Source organism: Alexandromys fortis, unplaced genomic scaffold, assembly GCF_014885135.2.
Source record: "Alexandromys fortis isolate MF-2015 unplaced genomic scaffold, M_Fortis_MF-2015_v1.1 scaffold_69, whole genome shotgun sequence".
Classification (NCBI taxonomy): domain Eukaryota; kingdom Metazoa; phylum Chordata; class Mammalia; order Rodentia; family Cricetidae; genus Alexandromys; species Alexandromys fortis.
This window is the reverse complement of record NW_026067951.1, coordinates 2,026,196-2,046,549: the sequence shown is the minus strand read 5'-3', so window position 1 is coordinate 2,046,549 and position 20,354 is coordinate 2,026,196. Positions and strand designations below refer to the sequence as shown.

Sequence of the window (20,354 nt, the reverse complement as noted above, 5' to 3'; positions counted from 1 at the left end):
ATCAACTTCCCTACACTCTGTTTTTGATAGTGGAGGGTTTCCTTCATGTACATGTTTGAGGAGCTGATGGAGGAAGAGGAAGTGGGAAGAAGGGAGACGGGCAAATGGGGAGAGAGGGAACAGGGGATGCTTGCTCTTTCCTTCCTTCCTTCCTTAGTTCCTTCTTCTTCTTCTTCTTCTTCTTCTTCTTCTTCTTCTTCTTCTTCTTCTTCTTCTTCTTCTTCTTCTTCTTCTTCTTCTTCTTCTCTCTCTCTCTCTCTCTCTCTCTCTCTCTNTTCTCTCTCTCTCTCTCTCTCTCTCTCTCTCTCTCTCTCTCTCTCTCCTTCTTCTTTCCTTCCTTCCGTTCCTTCCTTACTTCTTCCCTCCCTACCTCTCCTCCTTCCTTCCTTCCTTTCTTCCTCACAGGGTTTCTCTGTGTAGCCCTAGCTATCCCAGAACTCAGTCAAAAATCAGGTTGGCCTTGAACTCAGAGATCCACCTGTCTCGGTCTCCCAAGTACTGGTACTAAAGGTGTGTACCAACACTGGGAGGCTTTCTTAAATGGTTTGCACAATGACCCGGAGGTACTCTGGGTGTCAGAGAGGAGGTATGTGATCTGTCTTGGCTAATGCTCTCACTGACTCAAACCACTAGACTGTACTTGTTTCTCGAGCTTGATAAACATCACTTGGGAGGCCTGAACTGTGCTGGGAGCCCTTCAGAGAAAGGAATGGTTGGCATGGCCCCATACAGTAGAATGTGAAGCCCTGCCAGGATGCCAGCCCACACTGGCTGTCCAGAAATATGTGAAGCTTTCTATCCCAGGCCTGTTGACAATCATTCACAGAATCCCTGCTGCCCACCAAAGATGGGTCACATGACATCCCAGAAGCGAACTGTGTTGTAATGTAACTTCTCCTGAGTGTTTCACCATCTCGGACTTAATGTGGGGTCTTCTCAGATAGTTTAAACTTGATGCAGCACTGGACAGAAAATGTGTCAGCTTAGCTATGACGTTAGTAAAACACAAATTCCCTAAAATAAAACACTGATTTCCTAAAGCAGTTTCACAAATACCATGTCATCTCACCAACTACAAATCTGGGTCAGGAAGTTCCTTTTCTGTTCTCTAACTGGGAAAAGCAAGAGGCATGTGATAAGAGGTCTTCCCAAGGTCACAGAGCTGGGAAATAGTTGTCTAACAGACAGACAGAGGAACTTGGTCTTCACCTGCCTGTTAGGTTCACAAACTGACTCTTAGGATACATGTGGGTCTGAGGACAAGTTCAGTGGTAGAACACCTGCTTAGGAATAAGGTCCTAAATTCAATTCCTATTACTGCAAGAAAGCAAACCTTTTTTTTTTATTTTTTCGTTCGACACATGTCTAGGCCTCTGGAACATTTGCAGTCATGTAAAGACCCCTGGGTAAAATTCTATTCCCCGTGGGAATTTGGTTATTTTCTTTTGTCCTTCAAAGTGACTAAGAAGGACAGTTAAGAGCTTTTTCATAGTTATGGCCCTTCGGATTTGTCTTTCTTTCTTTCTTTCTTTCTTTCTTTCTTTCTTTCTTTCTTTCTTTTCTTTTTTTGAGGCAGAGTCTCACTACGTAAGCTGCCTTGGCTAGCCTAGAACACTCTATAGATTAGGATAGCCCTAAAGCAGCAATCTCCCTGTCTTTGCCCCTCGAGAACTAGAATTACAGGTGTGAGCCACCTATAACTGGGTTTGTCTCTTTTTTAAAAAATTATTTATTTTTATGTGCATTGGTGTGTTGCCTGCATGTATGTCTGTGTGAGGGTATCAGATGCCCCTGGAAGTGGAATTAGAGACAGTTATGAGCATGTGGTAGCTGGGAACTAAACCTGGGTCTTCTGGGGAGCAGCCAGTGCTCTTAACCACTGAGCCATCTTTCTAGCCCTGAGTTTGTTTCTTAAACAGTGCTAAAAAGTGATTGGTGATCATTTTTTTCCTCTAAGCTTCACTTAATGTATCCTTGACCCGTTGGAAGTCTGTTGAAAAAGGCTTCTCACAGGCAATGTGGGCATTTTTTTCCCCAAAGAACCCCAAGAATAGGCTACTTGACATACCAAGAAACTGCAAAAAAAAAAAAAAAAAAAAAAAAAAGAAAAGAAAAGAAAGAAACCAGCATGGGGAGGAGGGCCTCAAGCCACTGACACTGCACAGTCCTGGGGTGCAAAGGCTGCTTCCTCTCCCCACTGCAGACTATGGTATTAGAGTATGGGGGAGGGGAGGGTTCTGCCCTCTCCAGCCTTCTGACCATTACTACCCACCAGCAAGCAACAGGGGATGGAGTTTATGTCTGTGGGTGTTGACCTCCAGCTCCTCCACTGGAGAGCAGGGCACCAGCCCCCACCCACGGTCTCAGCATCTAATGTGAGTCACACCCCTGTGGCCCTGCTTCTTTTGATCTAATCAAGCTTCAAAGGCCTGTGCCAAGACCCATCATCACTAAAGGAGTGTGGAACACTCTCATGATTTCCAGCCGCAAGAGCACCACCCTGCCCCCAGACTCTGTCATCCCAAAAGTGACTAAATAAAGAGGCCAGGAGGACCCAGAAAAGGAATCAGTGCTTTCCAAAGCTGGCAGTGGCTGTGACAAGGGGCAGGCCCTGATTTGGGACTGAACTGGGGCAGGGGAGTGGCTTCACCCCTGACAGTATCCTTCCGCCATCTCACTGCTAGCTCCCACTTTCTCCTCCAGAGGTGAGGAAAAACCCACAGTAAAGGGAAAAAGAACCAAAAGGGTACCAATCCAATGATCTCCGTTCTTTAAAATGCCACTAGCTCCTAAGAATACATATACAAGGGGAGACAACTTCCTGTGGATGGGGGAACCCACTAGAAGGACCAGGGAGGGCATCACCTGAGAGTCCTAACACAAACTTAGAGCCATCTCCCCCTGCAGGGGCCCTTCTGTGCTATACTGAGTGGGAGTGGCCTGTGCAGTCCCTGGAAGAGGAGGAAGACAGGTGGAGGGAGGAGAGGCCGGAGTGTTGCTCTAAGCTGTGTGTGAACCAAGAGCGCGTCATTCTCCCACCCACCAGAAGGCCCAGCTGGCTGTCTGGGCTGGGGGTGGATGCACCTCTTAGGCCCGGACATGGCAATTTCCCAACGCCCCAGGCTCCAGGTCTACCTGAGGGAACCGGGGCTGCTGCTGCTGCCTTTGTTTTGTTTTCCTTTTCACTTTTCCAGTTTTACATTTTAAAAACAGAGTTGGCAGTTGGAAAAGCCTGAAGGGCTTTTCACAGCAGTCTCCCTAGACAGTTGGGTTAGTCTTGTGTATTGGCTGAGGACGGTTATCTCCGCGGTCCCCCCCCCCCCCCCCCCCCCCCAGAAAACACTATACCACTGTTTAAACATCAGCAAGAGTTTGAGAAAGAACTCACTCCTAAGAGAGCCTGAGAGCCTCGAAAAGTATGTTCAGAATTCCTAAGGACCCTACATGGCTGTACCGGAGGCTTGAGCACCTCTGCTGGTGGCTGGGCCAGTGCCCCTGACAAGTAACACCCAGTATGGCCTCTTAATGATTTGATGACCTTCCTTCTACCTGCAGCCCTCAGAGGCAAGTCCTTACCAAGGTAGGTCTCAGGCCAAGGACACCCATCTAATTCCCATCCCTAAACTGCTGCCTGGCAGAAGGTCACCTACCTTACTTTGCTTTCTGTCCAGGTAGAACTGATGTTGGCTAATCGCCATCGCCCAAATGGACTTGATCAATGCTGGACATGCGTACCACGTGTGCACAGCAATGCCACTGTGCCCAAAAGTCCTCCTGGTCACTGAAGCCCTGGAAGAAGAAGAAGAATCACAAGCTTCATTCAGTCTCTGCGACGGGGAGAGGCCATTCATCAAACAGCTGTAAGAGAGAGTCCAGTGGCCCGAAGGGGACAGAGGAGCTCACACGGAAACAAGCACACAGGTCCGCACACACCGACGGAGTCACATGGCCATGCCCTGTATAGGAACTGACTCCTCAAGCTTTCATTCCAGGACAAGCTGGGTCCCTCTAGGTCACTTGATGGTCCTTTTTGATCTTCAGCTCCTCGCATGGAGTCAAGACAAATCTCAGAGCCAGGAAAAGCCTTTGAGGATGCTCTCCGTTAACCAGGCAATGCTGCCTATGGCGAAGATGGGCGAATTCTTTCCTCCTCTTCACAGGCCTGAATACGTCCTACATCATAGAACTTTCCGCATTGTGCTGACTAGAAAGATGTTCCCTGAAAGGTCTGATTATTCAGTACAGATGCATTCCCAAAGCGCAAAGGTACTTAAGAATCAAGAGAGGGAAGGCAGAGAAAGCGGAGCCAGGCACTTCCCTAAACTTTGTGTGTACAATTCTAATTAGAATATACATGGAGTAGAGACAGGCAAGTGGAGATTAAAAATAAAAACGGGAAGCATCAGTCTCAACATGTCCATGGTGTCTGGGTTGGGGAATAAAAGATTTATAGGGCCACAGTCTCAGCGAAGTATATTCTACAGGATACACCCATTAAATCTGAGAACAGGCCAGAGAGCTGACTGGTTGCCGAACCTGACAACCTGAGTTTGATCCTTTGGAACCACGTGATATTAGGAGAGAAATGACTCCTACATGTTGTCCTCTGACTTCTGCCACACATACACACACGCACATGTATGTATACACATGTGCACAAAGGCAACACATGTGCACATATACACAAATAAATGGAATTAGATATTATAAAATAGTTTAGAATCTGAGAGTAAATGGAAGTATTTGTGTGGGAGCAGGGAGAGAGGGATGGAAGAAGGGATGGAGAGAGGGAGGGGAGAGTGGAGTGGGGCTGGGAAGATGACTCAGTGGACAAAGCACTGAACCTACAAAATCTGGGGACTTGAGTGTGGCTCCCTAGAAGCCCCACTGAGTTGGATGTATGGCATGTACATCTGCACCCCAGTGCTCTTGGGGTGAGGTGGGAAGCAGAGACAGGACAATGACCCCTGAAAGCTTCCGTGCAGCTAGCCTCGCATGAGAAGCAAAGAACACAAGACCTGTCTCAAGCAAGGGGGAAGATGGGGCCTCCGACCTCCACATGTGTGCTGTGGCCCCCACGCACAAACACATCAGACATGCCAAAAAAGAATTTTTGGTAAGAGGGGGGTGATGGCAGGTTGGGGTGTAACTAGGGCACTTGATCTGAGTGTCAGAAGAAATATCAATGATTTTAAAAAGAAAACATCTAATTTCAAAGAACTGCAGACTCATCTGGACTTATGAATAACAGCATTTTTCCCAAACCCCATTTTCCTTTACAATTTAAAGCTGGTTTTAATGTCTTACTCTTTAGCTAAAGATTTAACAGGAGGCTTCTTCATGCCCACATTTAAGAGGAAATTCAAATCTGGTGGTTAGAAACCCGATGCTAGGCAGGTTGGGTCCCCCCCCCCCCATTTGGTTCAAACAAAAGTTAAGGGATAAAAAAGAAAATCAGTGTGTAAAACATCTCTGTGGGGAGAAACTAAAAAGGGGTCAGTAAGAGAGTGAGGAGACCCCCCCCAGGCTTCTGGGGAGCCAGGGGCAGCAAGAGAGTGAGACACTGGGGAGACACAGTAGCTGTTGTCTGAACTCCTAGTTTGGCTTGGAGTAATTTTTTGCCCCAGAAAAGATAAAGTAGGTAGAAAAAGTAACTTGAAATGTACTTTTGTAAAGGTGGGGAGAGTTGTAAAAATCCAGGTGCCTCTAACTTTCCAGGTAACGTGAGCAAGGAAGGCATAAGTGGTTCATCGGGTCTGGGAAGTCAATTTCATGGGAACATCTACATCAGATACTCTTGGGGTTTTCTCCTGCTCCATTAGGAATTTATCTTCTCTGCTCATCTCTCTCCTCAGCTCTCCCTGCCTCACCTTCTGCCTCATCTAAACCTTAGCAGTGTTTGCTAAACCCAGAGAATGACAGAAGAAAAGGTAACAGCTGGGGACAGAGGGGCACAGAGGCTGCCACAGATGCTGCGTCCCCTGGGGAAGGCGCACCAGGGAAAGAAAGGTGGGGGTTATAGCTGTCCCATTCCACCCAGAAAACAGTCTTGGCTCCAAGAGATGTCCGTGTCATGATGGACTCAGGGCTGCTTTTCCCCAGGGAAGATGGTCAAATTCTGAGCTCAGACTGCCATCTTTGGTCTGCTTGGTACACACAAACCTTCCCTCCTCTCGTTTCCTCAGTTTACCCCGAGGGCCCACCTCCTAGTAACCCCAATGGGAATCAGCTCAGATCTCCTCCTGAAGCTGCACTTGACCAGCTGGGCCTTTGGTGCCCACATCAGTCAGTAGTTTGGTTTGTACTTCTTGGCATAGCACAGCTTGCCTGGCATATACAGTGTATAGCACTGAGGTTCACGAGCTCTGGTCTCAGACTTCTAGGGTTCAAACCTAGCCAGTACCACATACTAGCTATCCACAGTTTATATCTGTACCTCGACTTATATCTCAGGTCATAGTGAGGACCCAGGGAGCAAATGTGTCAGCATCAAAACAACGCCTATCCTTGCAAATGCCATCATTACTTCTTTTGCTGGTGTCTCCAGCTCTGCTAATATCTTCCAATGGAAGAGGATACTGATTCAGCTTTTCTTCTGTAACCACCACATCTAACATAGACGAACACAGAAGTTCTCAGAATATGTATGAGATGGATCACTTTTGCTAAGTAAGCCAAAAGCACACTGCATGGTAATACGTGATGTTAGATCTGTTTTCTATATCCCTAGACTAATTATATCATTAATGAGATTGCAGACACAGAAGGGACATACATATGTATATATACCACACACACACACACACACACACACACACACACACACGGTGGAAGGATTCACCCCATGTACAAGCAGAGCCACGGCATGGAGACTGTCTATTCCCTGTGCCCAGGCCCACAGGTGGCCCATCTTTTTATTTAACTTCTGCTCTGCCAAGCATCCCCTTTCTGTATAAGACCATGGTTTAGAATTCATTTTACCCTTTCTGCACTGAGGTTTCCTTTTCTCTTATATGTCTGTGAATCTCAGGCTGACATAAGTTCACCTGGAAAAATAGCAGCGAGTTTCTCCTTGTCTGGATTATTATTTTTGGCATCCACCTGCCCACCCCTTCTTGGCCTGTGCAGATGGACTGTATTCTGTGGAGGAGGGTGCTTAGACCATGAAATGCATCCCAAGGTCCCGAGAACCACCAAACAAGCCATCCTTCTGTTTAACAGTGACCTCTGCACCCAAATGCAGAGACTCAGAAACTCTAGAACCTTCTGTCCTCTAGTTGCTAGTGTAATAGTGACAGAGGGGCTGGGATGAACTCTTGCCTACAGGAGGGAGGCTGTTCCACATAGATTACAAGGAGGTACACAACGCAGGCGGGTTATCGGCAGGAGCAGCAGGCACGAAGGCGTCTGCACAAACCTCGGCCTTCTCCTTGGAGGCAATATCTTATCCTGAGTCCCTGGCTCCCTGGAGGGCCCAGCTGCTGGTCTGTATGTGCAGATGTCTGTATGCTCGAATCCTTGTGCGAGGCGGTTACTTGCCAGCACTTCCTCCTAAGTCCAGGGCTAAACCCACCGTGGCTTCCTGAGCGCATCTGATCTATTTAGTGTCGTCCCAGGCCTGCCTTCTTGTCAGTATGCATCTGGACTGACAGACAGCAATTTGTTCTTCGGGGTCAGGCATGGTGGAGGGAACGCTGCTGCTGCTGGCTGTCCAGGACTGCCAGCAGACAAAGAGGACTGCCAGCAGACAGGAGATGGTGCCCAGCCTCCTTCCCTGCAGGGGTCTCTACATTCCAGACTGGGACCCTATTGTCTGGCATCCAACTTGGAACACAGGTTTATAAGACTGGTGTTCTCAGGGGCACAATGTGGGCGGAAGGAAAAAGAATCGCGTTTATTTCACGTCCACCCACAATGCTAACATCCAAAAATCACAGCTCCCAGATGGAAATAAAGAGCAGAACTACTCTGGCGACAGAAGCCTTTCAGTGGTCACCGTCCTGTCTCACGTAGGCTCAGCACCTGTAGCAAGGACGCCTTTGGTCTCCTGTCTGTGACAAGGGCACTGCCCCCATGTAACTCAGTGTTGTCCCAAAGTGCCACAGTGCTTCCTTCCAGCATCTCTCTCTCTCTCTCTCTCTCTCTCTCTCTCTCTCTCTCTCTCTCTCACACACACACACACACACACACACACACGAGAGCAACATGTAGCCAGATGAAATGATCCAGAATTGCTAAACACACACACATAAGAACAATATATAGCCAGATGAAATATTACAGAATTGCTAACCACACACACATAAGAACAATATGTAGCCAGATGAAATATTACAGAATTGCTAACCACACACACACACACACACACAATAACAACAACATGTAGCCAGGTGAACTATCACAAAATTGCTACACACACACACACCACACACATACACACACACACACACACATGCGCTGCATTTATCAACACAAGCTTTACTGTCTGATGTGAACTCTGCTCTCCACATTCACCATCCTCTTCCCTCACCCCAAACTGGCCATGAACATCAACCGACATCAACCGTGACGACAACACAGAACTGATATACAAATAGCATGCCACACACTCAAAAAAAAAAAAAAAGGCTTTTAGACTTACCTGCGGGGGTCATGAACTTCCACGGAAAACTTCTTTTCCCTGAAATACAGATTCTCCAACTGTCTCCATTGGAATATCTGGACGGAAAACAACGGAGTTTAAATTCAGAAGCAGTGAGTTCCCTGGTCTCCGTCCCTTCTTCGCTGAGTAACTTTTTCAACAGCTGAGAGTTTCCTTATCAAAGCAGAGACCTTACAGTTGTTGGTGCCTCCTCCGGGTAGCCTGCCTACTACTAGTCCTTGAAACACACACACACACACACACACACACACACACACACACACACACATACACACACACACCGGTGAGTGTGGATTTTTCCTGCAGGTTCCTTAACAGGAACAAAACAAGTTCTTTTTCAAGTTTGTTCTCCTTTGGCTCCTGCCTTTGTTGAATTCTCCAAGACAGTTCCCAGCTCGCAGACTTTTCCCTCCAAGGAGAGGGAGAGGGGGTGGGGGCGGGGAGATGAGAGGAGGGAGGAGAGGACCGGAGCCCGGGAACACGGCGCTCAGGAGGGAGCGGTAGCCATCTGCGCACGCTGAGGGCTGAGCCGCGCTTCCTCCCCTCGAGTGCTGAAATGGGAAGGCGTTCAAATTCCCAGCCTCCCTTCGGGACTCCACTTCCTGCCGCTAATGTGCAAGAGCCTCAGACATCCTCACTCGCTGGAGGGCGGAGGCTGTTGCGACCGTAGTTGGGGGCAGGCGACTCGGGATCACAGTGTGTGCTTGTCACGCTGCTTAACCCCCCTCAGCACAAAGCGGGGAAGGGAGCGGGGGAGGGTGCGGGGGCGACGGACAAGAGTTCTGCCGCTATAGGGATACTGCTGTCTTGCCTTGCCAGCAAGAGAAGGTCCATGGAACTCCAGGAGTGAAAAAAGCTGTTCTTGAGGTTGGGAGGCAATTAGGGCGCTTTGGATTGCTCTAGGAGTGGGGTGACTTTTTCTGGATGAAAGTGAAAGTTACTGAGCCGGCTAGGGAATGTCACCAGAGGCTAAAGCTTTGTGCACGCGGGTTTGCATTCATTATGTCCACGGAGCTTCCGTTTCCTTCTGTATACTTAGAAGTGAGTTTGTTTTGATCAAGAATAAACCAGGGTGCCTGGTCTTGTCTTTCCCGAAGAGAATGGCTGGTTCTTCCCGGCAGGCCTGTTTGTCTACTCCACATGGGGGCATAGCATTTTAGGTTTAGTTCCACACTGAGTCCCCAGCTCATTACAGACATGCACCTTTCAGATAGGAAGGTCGTTTCCCTGTGTTCCATAAGCCCTGTTTTCCCCAGGCCCAGAATGCAGTTAGTCAATACTTGGCCAGTGAATTTACCACCCAAGTCAAACTGAGCTGCAGTTAAAACTGGTTTCTAGAGTGGCTGCATTCTCTCTCATCTCACACTCTCCTCGGCGGGGCGGAGTTCTAAAATGATTTTGTCTGCATGGGTAACCGGAGGGGCGAGGGGCAAGGGGCAACTATTGGTTCTTACCAAGGAGCCACCTCTTCACCCACAGGGCATTTGACTCTGAAGACAGAGAGCGGAGACTTTTCTGTCTCCCTGGAATCAGTTTCAAGTGAGTGTAGAGACATTGCAAGGAAAGCAAATGATCCAAAGTCCTGCCCTGGCTCAGATGCTCTGTGTCCATCCCGCCTTAGTCACTTAAATACACAGAACTCAGTCATAGGCGGTGGGTGCTCTGCCTCCACGAATCCCTCAATGGAGACACTTCCAGTCTCTGATACCCACTGGTTGGGTTTAGACATCTCACCTATTGGAAACACTAGAGCTGCTCACTCTATGACCTTGGCCTTACATGTAACCTGCCAAACTCGATGGGCACAAGCCTTTCATCTCAGTACTGGGGAGGCAGAGGCGAGGGGTTCTCAGTGAGTTCAAGGTCAGCATGGTCTACAAAGCAAGTTCCAGGACAGCCAGGACTGTTACACAGAGAAACCCTGTCTAAAAAAAAAAAAAAAAAAAAAAAANAAAAAAAAAAAAAAAAAAAAAAAAAAAAAAAAAACAAAAAAAAAACTAGAACTCTAACCTGCCGTAATATAGAATGTCATGCATGGCTTTAGAGTCTGAGCCTCTGTTTACATCCGGATTCCCCACCTTTCAACTCACTGGCCTTTAACTTGCAGCAATTGTCTTAGCATTGGTTTCCCCATTTGTAAAATGTTAAGAATAGCTCCTGTAAGATGGATCTTAACAGCAGCAGATCCTGAACTCGGCAGTGGTATAAATAAGCAGACAACAAACATGGAGCTCACTGTGTTTTCCTTGTGCTCTCTGTGCTCCCAGATTCCACCAAACGAGAGGGAGGGAACTGCAGAGCCACCAGAATGCTTTCCTTAAATGTCTCGTCTTGACTTGGAGCTTAAAGAATTAAATTAGATTATGCGTGTGCTGGAAATCTTATAAGTATAAAGGCCTCTCTCTCCCTTCCTTTCCTCCCTCCCCCTCCCTCTAGAGTTGTGCTTCTCAGAACCTGCCCTGTATCCACCCTAACCAAGCACAGTGGATCTTTGCACAGGACTGACTTCCTGGATGTGTGATCTAAGAGGCACACGCACCTGCTGCTGCCATAGTGAAATTCCCAATGTGTTTTCCTCTATTTGCGTGGACCCTACCAGTGATATAGTTGGTCCTTGTCTCAGCAGCGTGGAGTGGGGGTGGGAGTTGGGAGTCATATCTGCGTCGGATGTACAGACCACAGAAGGTAGACCCCTCCCCAGGAAGAAAAGAAGCCACACCTGGTGTGAGCGCTTGGGAGTAAACCCGACTTGTGCCTTCTTTTGGAAGCGCCTTCGGGCCTGATAAAGAATCCTGGAGCACAATGCTCCAAGGGTCGGTTTCCTGGCAACTTCTTCTTCCCCAGCTCCTTGCAAAAATATAAAATCCACACCATGCCTCTCCTCTAAGTGGTCCCTGATGCTGAGCAGTGTGGAGATCTGTGTGGCTGCCAAAGGGCCCAAACAAAACCATCTGGGCTTACTGCCGCCCCTCATCTTAGCCAGGGAAAGCCCAGGCTGCCCAGGGAAAGGGTGATGTATTTTCTGTAGAAATTTTTGTAGCAGGGGCAGAACAGTGAATTCCCTGGTAGCTGTTTTAGCACAACTTTATTTTGCAAATTAAATACTGGGAAGGAAAGGTGGGAGTAGAAAAAAATGAGTGGGTATTTTGTCTAGATCTGATAGCTGCTTGGGCCGTAAGAAGAATCCTGAAGGAATGAATGAGGACCTGCAGCTACATTGCCTGCCTGCTGCTCTTTCTCCTCACTTGAGAGAGGCTGGAGCTAGGGAGCCAGCAAGCTGCTGGTGGTTGCAGTGGGAGGAGTTGGAAGGCTATAGGGGTGGGGAGGGCAGGGACAGCTGTTGCTGGCAGCAGGGCTGGATGTCATTTAAGCTGAAGGCTCTTCATGGGGGTCTAGGGCATTTCTGTTCATGTGTTGCCGCACCCCACATAGAGCCCCTGGCTGCTCAACACTCAGCTTTCAGTCTGGCAGAGCGAGAGAGCAATAAGGAAATAAGCAAAGGGAAGATGATTGGCTTCATGTTCCCCTGTAAATGGGAGGGATGAGCTATTACTGTCCTTGGGGCCACTCCAGAGGAGCCTCCATGACCTGGTTCTCAGAGATCCAAACTATCCCTGCAAGGTCATCAGTGTGATTTGAGACTCCACACAGAGACTCATTGGACAGTTGACAATTGTGGCGAACACTGGGCTAGCGCCCATAGACTCCAGCTACTTCCGATGGCCATTATATGCCAAAGGAGCTAATTATAAGCATAGCTATGCAGTTCTATCAGTAATCAGGGGTTCTACTGATTAATACCTGTTAAGTCAAGGGACTCCAGCTAGGCATCTCCACAGAGTTCCACACAGTTTCTTTGCTCATTTAGCAGCCCCTCCCCCAAGGAAAAAAAGTGGAAGTTTTTTTGAAGGGTGGAGGAGAAGAAACAAGACCCACAGAAATGAGGGGAAACTGCCTAGGGCCACACAACAAGTTTCTGAAGGAACCAGAAATAGAAGTCAAGGGCACCTGGTTCATTACTCCAACCACTAACTATGCAGCTTTTCCCAGGAGTCCACCAATTAGTGCCAACAGCTCTCGCTCACTAATGGGTGGTTAACTTTACAAGTGGAGCGCTTTCTCACAAATGAGCAACAGCGTGGCTGTGAGAAGGGCCGCATCGGACCAGGGGTTCTCTCCCCTACACGATTGCTTTGCTTTTCGTTCACACTGCAAATTACAACACGTGTTCCTTTTTTCTTCTTGGAGACCTAGCTTCGTCCAGGCTTCTTCAAAGCAACTGCCTCAATAATCAGCAGCTTTAGTCAAAGACTAAGAGACAACAATGACTATGATTAACAACAGCCCGATGACTGGGTTTGCATGGGAAATAGAAGCTTAAGAGGACTGGCATGGTGGCTCTTGCTTGTGAGCCCATCACTCAGAAGGCTGAGGCAGGAGGGTCATGTGTGTGTGTGTGTGTGTGTGTGTGTGTGTGTATCCTCTAATAGTAAGAATCATAGTAATAGTAATGAGTTAAGAGACCACCCCCTCCAAAAAAACTTAGAGAAACCATCAGGAAGGTATGGTGTTTGTCACCATTCACTGAACCCTGAACCCCAATAGTCCCAGATACGAGTTCCCAGTCTTTGACTTAGCCTTCCTATGGCCATAGGTCTGCTACTTTCCCATTCTGGACCAGAGTGCCCTCATGTATAAAACCAAGATGTGAAACATTTATCCACAGGGACCAAACAAAAGTGGCCAATAACTATTGTTTTGGGGCCCTGAATGTGACAGGGTGCTTTGTAAATCCTTAATGAGCACAGCCCTCGGGGGCCCTGGCTCCTATTAGCTGGTCCACTAGATCCCCACATCCTGTGCGTGGCTGAGGCTGTGGCAGAGGAAGGGACCTCGGCTCCACTTCCTCTCCAGCCAGCATTTATGAAGCACTGTGGGATAGCCAAATAGAGTAACAAGCAGTCTCTCAGGACGGTGTAGGAATAAAGACTTGAGAGGAAGCTAGGCTTTGTGGCTCTGATTCTTGACAAGGACTTTTGGGAGCCTTGTCTTCCTCTTGTCCCTGAGGCTGAGTCATAGAGCCCCTGAATGACCTCCTTATGAGTAACTTCCTGCTTCATCCAGAGGGACCATTATACAGAATCCCATCAGCCATCTGGTCCTCCTCCTCTTTACACAGACGAAGCTGCTCCGGTGGACGGAGACTAAGAGCTGCCAGAGGTCAAGTACGTGATTGATGTTGGGACTCCGGCCTTGTGACTTCTTGTCCTGTGCTCTTTCTATTCTGCCTCAAAGCCGCGGTGAAGAGTCAGAACAATGATGCTTCAGACTAGCTTTGGCAACCTGAATTGTGCTGTGCATGTCCCAGACACTGGCGAGGAGTTCTCAGGGAGAATGACACTCACAGAGAGGAAGACTCTTCAAACCCAGAATAAAACAGACAAAAAAAAAATCCACTTCCTAATTTCACTTCTGCTCTTTCCCCTTTCCTGAAACACTACGACTCAGGACTCCCTGGGTCTATCTTCACATCAGTACATAAAGATGAGATGGCAAATGGAGGTACAACAGAAGGTGCCCAGCGCTGTGCATTTGGGGGATTTGGTCCTGGGCATCCTCGGGAGAGTCTAGGGGACAACAGAAGGAGGTACACACAAATGTAGAAGAAACAGTCGGGGTCATGTGTCCTCTTTAAACAGTTCTGTAGACATTCAATACGTTTTACTTTATTTATAAGGAAAAGAGAAACAAATGTATTGTGTTTTAGGTTGAGCTCGATCCCCCATCTAATCCAGTCTCTTTCAGCAAATCACATTAGTGGATGTCTATGATATATGGATGGCCATGCTAATAGGCAAGAGGAAGAGTATGATGTCTACCATGTGTTTCTACAGCTATCCCCCACCCCACAGAATGTGCGTCTACTTATCCCTCCACTCAGGAGTTGAAAAAAAAAAGATGTCTGTCCTGCACACAAGCATACAGACTGTTTTTATCTTGTCATGATTCCCAAATCTACACAATGTCCTAACTACTCCCATAGCCTTTCCAGATCTCACAGGCATGAGTTAAAGTACATGAGAAGTTGGGCATGACCCTAGTACTTAAGAAATTGAGGCAGAAGGACTGCTACCAATTTGAGTTCAGATTAGTGAGTTCCAGGCCAGCCTGGGTTACACTCTGAAACCTGGTCTCAAAAACTAAAAGAAATCAAAGTATAGACAGGACCATAAATGCATCATATGCAAATACTGTATCATTTTATGTAAGGGGTTAACGAACCCAAGGTTCTGGAGCTAACTAATTTCCCGTGGACAATGAGGGCCAGCTCTCTTCAACACTCAGATAACACTACATCACCAAGGGAAATCAGGGCAGGAACTCAAAGCGAGAATCTTGAGGCAGGAACTGAAGCAGATGCCGTAGAAGAATGCTGCCTACTGCCCCCCTCCCTTGTGCTTGCTCAGTTTTCTACCTTATACAACCAGAACCTCTTGTCCAGGGCTGGCACCACCCACACTGGGCTGGACCCTCACTGCATCAAACATCAAGAAAATGCCCACAGGTATAGAGGCATTTACCTGAATGAGGTTCCCTATTCTCAGAAGACTCTAGCTTCTTTCAAGTTGACAAAAAACTAACCAACAAAGGAATGATAATTCTGGCTTGGAGGTCAGAGGTTCTCCCTCTGGCCTTCTAAATCTGAGTCTCCAAGATGAGATATGTATATACCCTGTCCAAACATAGGTCAGAGCTGGCATTTCAGCTCCAAAGAAATCCAATGCCATTCCCTTGAACTTTCAAATCAAGTATCTTGTTTTAAATATTTCCTACTAATGGTTAAGACTGATTAAACAATACTCATTAAAGAATGGTTCCAAAGTCATACCATCTACCACACACTTAATAGCTACGTATCTTTAGTGATCTAATTTCTTTGTGTAGTTTACTAATTTTAGAAATAATGCTATGAACGACAACATTTTCCTATGGGGCTACTGAACTAATGTATCAGCACGCACAGAGTGCTTTAACTTGCTGCCTGCTACCCAGTCAGCATTCAGTAAGCACTAGCTACTCTCATGTCCGTTACTCTCCACTGATTTCATGCTACTATTCTTCTTAATGTAAAACATAAAAGTCTTGATTATATATCAGTCTAAGTTCAGGCTTGCACTATTTTCTTTGAGAGATGATGAATATGGTACCAAGGGCACTAAAAATATTTTCCTTACATGTTTTACGGTTATTTGTGCATGTGTGTGCATGTGTGTGTGTGTGTGTGTGTGTGCGTGCGCGTGCACGTGTGCACACCACAATGCATGCATAGGGGCCAGAGGACAACTTGCAGGAGTCGGCTCTCCTCTTCTCCACGTGGGTTCCAGAGACTGAACTCAGGTTATGGGGCTTGGTGACAAGTGTCTTTCCCCACTAAGCCATTTTACCATTGTCCAAATGTTATCTCTTTAACTGACTTTTTCAGACTGTGAGCATGAGCCTAACCTTCATTCTATTTGGGCAGAGTTCAAGCTGTTCTCTGTGGGCTTGTTTGTGCCTGGTCATTTCTAGCCGAGCCCCTCACCTGCTGATGTCTAACTGCATCTCTCCATCATCTCTACCAAGTATGTCACTCACCATTCACAGCTAACATGTGATGTCAGGGATGCAGCCCAGGCTTTGCGCATGTGAGGCAAGCATTCTACTGAGCTACATCTCCAATCCCACTGCAGTTTTGACCAGAGTCCATTTGACTGTTTCCCTGCTATGACTTCTAATGTCAGAACATTGGTCCTAAAAAAAAATCAATGTCCTTCTATCATAGGACTTAGTATTGATCAGTTAATTCAGACAGCATAGGTAACAAATTGGGCCCTTCAAATCGTAAACACCCTGCCCATAGGCAGCGAGGAGAGGGCACATGCCCTCCACAGTTTGTTGAGCATGCACAGGCTCTTTCCTCTTGGGAATGCTCGCATGCCCAACAACTAACACAATGGCTAAATTTTCTCCACGGCCAAATCTAATGGGCTCAATATGTTTCTCTGGCTTGGTTGCTGCCTCTCACTGTCAGACATCAGGAACTCCGAACTAATATGGTTAATCCAGTAACAGATGCCCAGAGAACCCAGCACTGACCCTTTAATGGATGGCCTCTTCTTAACCCATCAAAAACCTTTTAGTTTCATTTGGCTTAAGAATCATTAGGAAGAGAGAAGGAGGTTAATGAGTCCTTAAGAGAGCCTGGAGAGAAACAGGCCATTTGATTCCCCCTCCTCCCACTGGATTTGATTTCCTTTTATCCTTTTCCCTGAGGACCTGTCTCCATGGTTTTCTCCTCTCTGCTTCAGCTTTTCCTTGCAGAAAGGTTTATCATGGACCTTTGGCAAATATGAGCGCTTTAAGGAGGCAGTGGCAGTGTCCTTTCTTTTCTCTTCCAGACGTAATCCCCCCCACCCAACAGAGTGAGCCTCTGTGAATCAAGGGGAGTGAGTGATGGGGGGGGGGTCATTGCCTGGAGATGTGAAACATCCGGGTCTAACTAGATTTTCCTGCAGTGAGCACTTTGCCCCATTGCTGCGTGGCTTAACCTCTCTGCACACCAGTTCTTTACAAAGACTTCCTCCACACCACCTGTAGCAGGTGAGAGAGCTGGCCCTGGGGTCACAGGAGTAGGAGAGCTAGGCCCGACCCTCACCAGCTGCAATCTCCAAGAAAGCAGCCTATGCTTTCCTTCTGGCCAGCACAGTAGAGCTGACCCTGTTGCTGGGACTGCATATGAGTTAGCCCTTAGGGTGTGTGAGCAAGAGCGCTGACCCTGCCTCCCCACTCCTTGTATGCCCCCTACAGCAGTTGGGAGAGAGGGTCCTGCCCCTTGCCTGGGCGAAACAGTAGAGCTGGCCCTGATGATAAGAGTGTGTGGGGGGGGGGGGGGGGGGGGGGGGGGGGGGGGGGGGGGGGGGGGGGGGGGAGGACGACCCAGATCTGAGCGCAGAACTGGCTCTGCTCCTTGCTGTAGGCTGTGTTGGATGAGCTGGCCAGGGTAGCTCTGGAGAGCTCATCTGGGTAATGACCATAAGAAAAAGCTAGAGAGCTGGTCAACCCAGCTACCACCCAGGCCCAGAACCAGGACTGTGAGTCGGCCCAGCCCAACATCCATGGCATCTTCGAACTGCTGGAGAAGGTGAAGGGGACGAAACAGCAGGATCTCCATGACACAGGAAAACAACAGGATATCCAAGAGGACTCCAGGGAGAGCCCATTACCCTTGAAGCAGACCAATGACTCAGAGCAGTGCACACTTAACAAGTACAGATGTATCGACTAAAGGGTAAACTATGTGACTCACAGGGCCACTCTACAGCTTCCACAAGATTCTTGTTTGTTTGTCTGTTTGTTTGAGCTCTTCGTTTTGTTTTTGTTTTTTTTTTTCTATTTTTCTATTAAATTTGGTTTTGTTTTGGGGGAAGTTGGAAAGGCAGAGGCAGATGTGAGGGGACACAGAAATAAGTAGGATTGGAATGCGTGATGTGAAACCTACAACAATATCAATAAAATATTTAAAAAAAAAGACTTCCTTTGGTAGGTATGATGGTCAATCACTACTGTGAGTCACCTAGGAGACACACCTCCCTGCGTGCCAGCTAGGATGTTTCTAGGGGAGTTTAGCTGAGCTGACCCACCCTGACTGTGGGCACCATCATTCCCTGGGCTGGGGTCACCTCAATAACATGGGAAAGAAGAGAAGTTAATTACAATGTGATTTCCTCATGCTCCTGCTGCCAGGCTCAAACCGTGAGCCCAAACCAACCCTTCCTTCTTCAAGCTGCCCTTGTCACACAATGAGAAAAATAACTAATGCTTGGATAAGAAAAGAGTGGGAATGGGTGTGTATAGAGAGGATACAGTATATAGTAGGAGAGAATAAGTATGTAGCACATGAACAGAGAAACTTGTAATGGGCCCTTCTTGCTGATGAGGAACTGGTCCTTCATAGAACTGGTTTAGTTGATTCTTTCTTCCTTTCTCTCTCTCTCTCTCTCTCTCTCTCTCTCTTTGTTTCTTTCTGTCTTTCGAGACAGGATTTCTCCTTGTAGCCCGGCTGCTCTGGAATTTACTCTGTAGACCAGGCTGGCCTTGAACTCAGAGACTTCTCAAGTGCTGGGATTAAAGGCCTGCACTACTCTAGTGAACGCGATTTTATTTTATTGTTTTGAGACTGTATCTCAAGTAGTCCAGAATGGGCTTGACCTGCCGATCCCTTGCCACTTCCTTCCAAGCACTGTAATTACAGGTGCACTACCATGCCCAGCTTTATGCAGCGCTAGGTGAGTGCTCTACCGGCTGCGACTGTACCAACTGAGAGCTACATCCATAGCTCTTGCAGACTTGGTAGAGGTGGGCTGGGCCTGGGAGGGAGATGCCTTGCGCTTTGTGTGCTGCTGAGAATTCAGGAGAGAGCCCTAGACCTCTCTACTTGGCCAGGGAGCCTGGTTTGCAGGTGGCAGGACGGAAGAGATCCAGCTTTCTTTCAAGCTAGCCATGGTTGAAGCCTTTGTGCCATGCAAGCTTTTGCCATAGCTTGGTCTGGTTTTTGTCTGTTTGTTTGTTTTGTTTTGCTAGGAGATCTGACTGCCCAGCTTTTCTGAAGCATGCAATGGGCCGGGCTGAGCCACCTTCTCTACAGTAGGGGTCCTGGCTGCTCCTCCCCTATGAATCTCCCTGCTGGAGTGATGCCTTCTCCAGATAGAGAGGGAATGAGTTCTAGAGGTGCAGACTTCAACTCCCATAACCCCGTCTTTCCAGAAAGGCTGGTCCTACTTTTCAAGCTCTGGTTTCTACCTTTCGCCTGGAGGAATTCTAAAGTGTTCTGGTCAGTTTGAAGATTCCTGAGCTTACAGGAGGAGGAGGGAGACAGGAAAACAACTGAGGTTGCTCAGCGCCCTACTTCCTGCCCAAGCCACATCCTCTCTTCAGCTCTGTTCCCGGTGCCACAGGCTTCCCAGTGCCAACCCGGGTAGCTCTCCGAGGCGTCTCTGCCCATCCCTCTACCAAAGCCATCGCCAGCCGCCAGCCTGCGCTGTAGCCCTTTTACTCAGATGACCTCACCACATTCAAGCTTCTGCAATGTCCTGCATTCTTTTCCTTCCATCCTGGAGCACAAGGCCCGAGGCAGTTACTTACCTGTTGCTCAGTAGCTGTGGACCGAGTGAGCGAAGAAAGGAAGAATGTGAAGAAATGAGACGTGCCTGGTCCTACAGGCGGCATGTGACAGGGGTGTGCATTTGAGCTCGCATTCGGCTACCTCCACAGAGTAAGGAGCCTGCCCTGGTTAAGGTGGCTGCTTTTTTAAAGGTAGGAAGATAAACAGTGAGGAAAGTGGCGAGAAAGAATGAGGACCAGAGCTTGATCTGTAGAACCTCTATTTGGTGGCACGAATGTACCATTCTAGAGTTGGGAAGGCTCTGGGACTTGCTAGCCAGCCAGTCTAGCTGAATGTGCAAGCCTCGGGCTATTGTTTTCCAAAAACAAGGAGGGAGAGACCTGAGGAACACCATTCGAGGCTGACTTCTGGATTCCAGCCTCCACAAGCACGTGTACCACATGCACACAAATGCACTCACGTGACCGTCCCTCCCCCAACCCGAGTGCATTGCTAAACTATTCACGACCATGGGGGAAGTAGCCATGAGAG

At 48.0% G+C, this 20,354-nt stretch overlaps 1 protein-coding gene across 5 annotated transcripts in view; it reads right to left on the bottom strand.

Annotated features, from left to right (window-relative positions):
* The window catches only part of Frmd4a (FERM domain containing 4A), a 312,601-nt gene that overhangs the window by 42,182 nt on the left and 250,065 nt on the right, over positions 1-20,354 (bottom strand). For 4 of the 5 annotated variants that reach the window (XM_050150459.1, XM_050150454.1, XM_050150456.1 and 1 more), the window contains exons 12-13: positions 8,642-8,718; positions 3,651-3,789 (exon numbers count right to left, since the gene is read on the bottom strand). In XM_050150459.1, the coding sequence (XP_050006416.1) occupies positions 3,651-3,789; positions 8,642-8,718 (216 nt within the window). Of the gene's footprint in view, positions 1-3,650; positions 3,790-8,641; positions 8,719-8,943; positions 9,247-20,354 lie in introns of those variants that run through there. The other variant, XM_050150458.1, reaches the window with a different exon arrangement.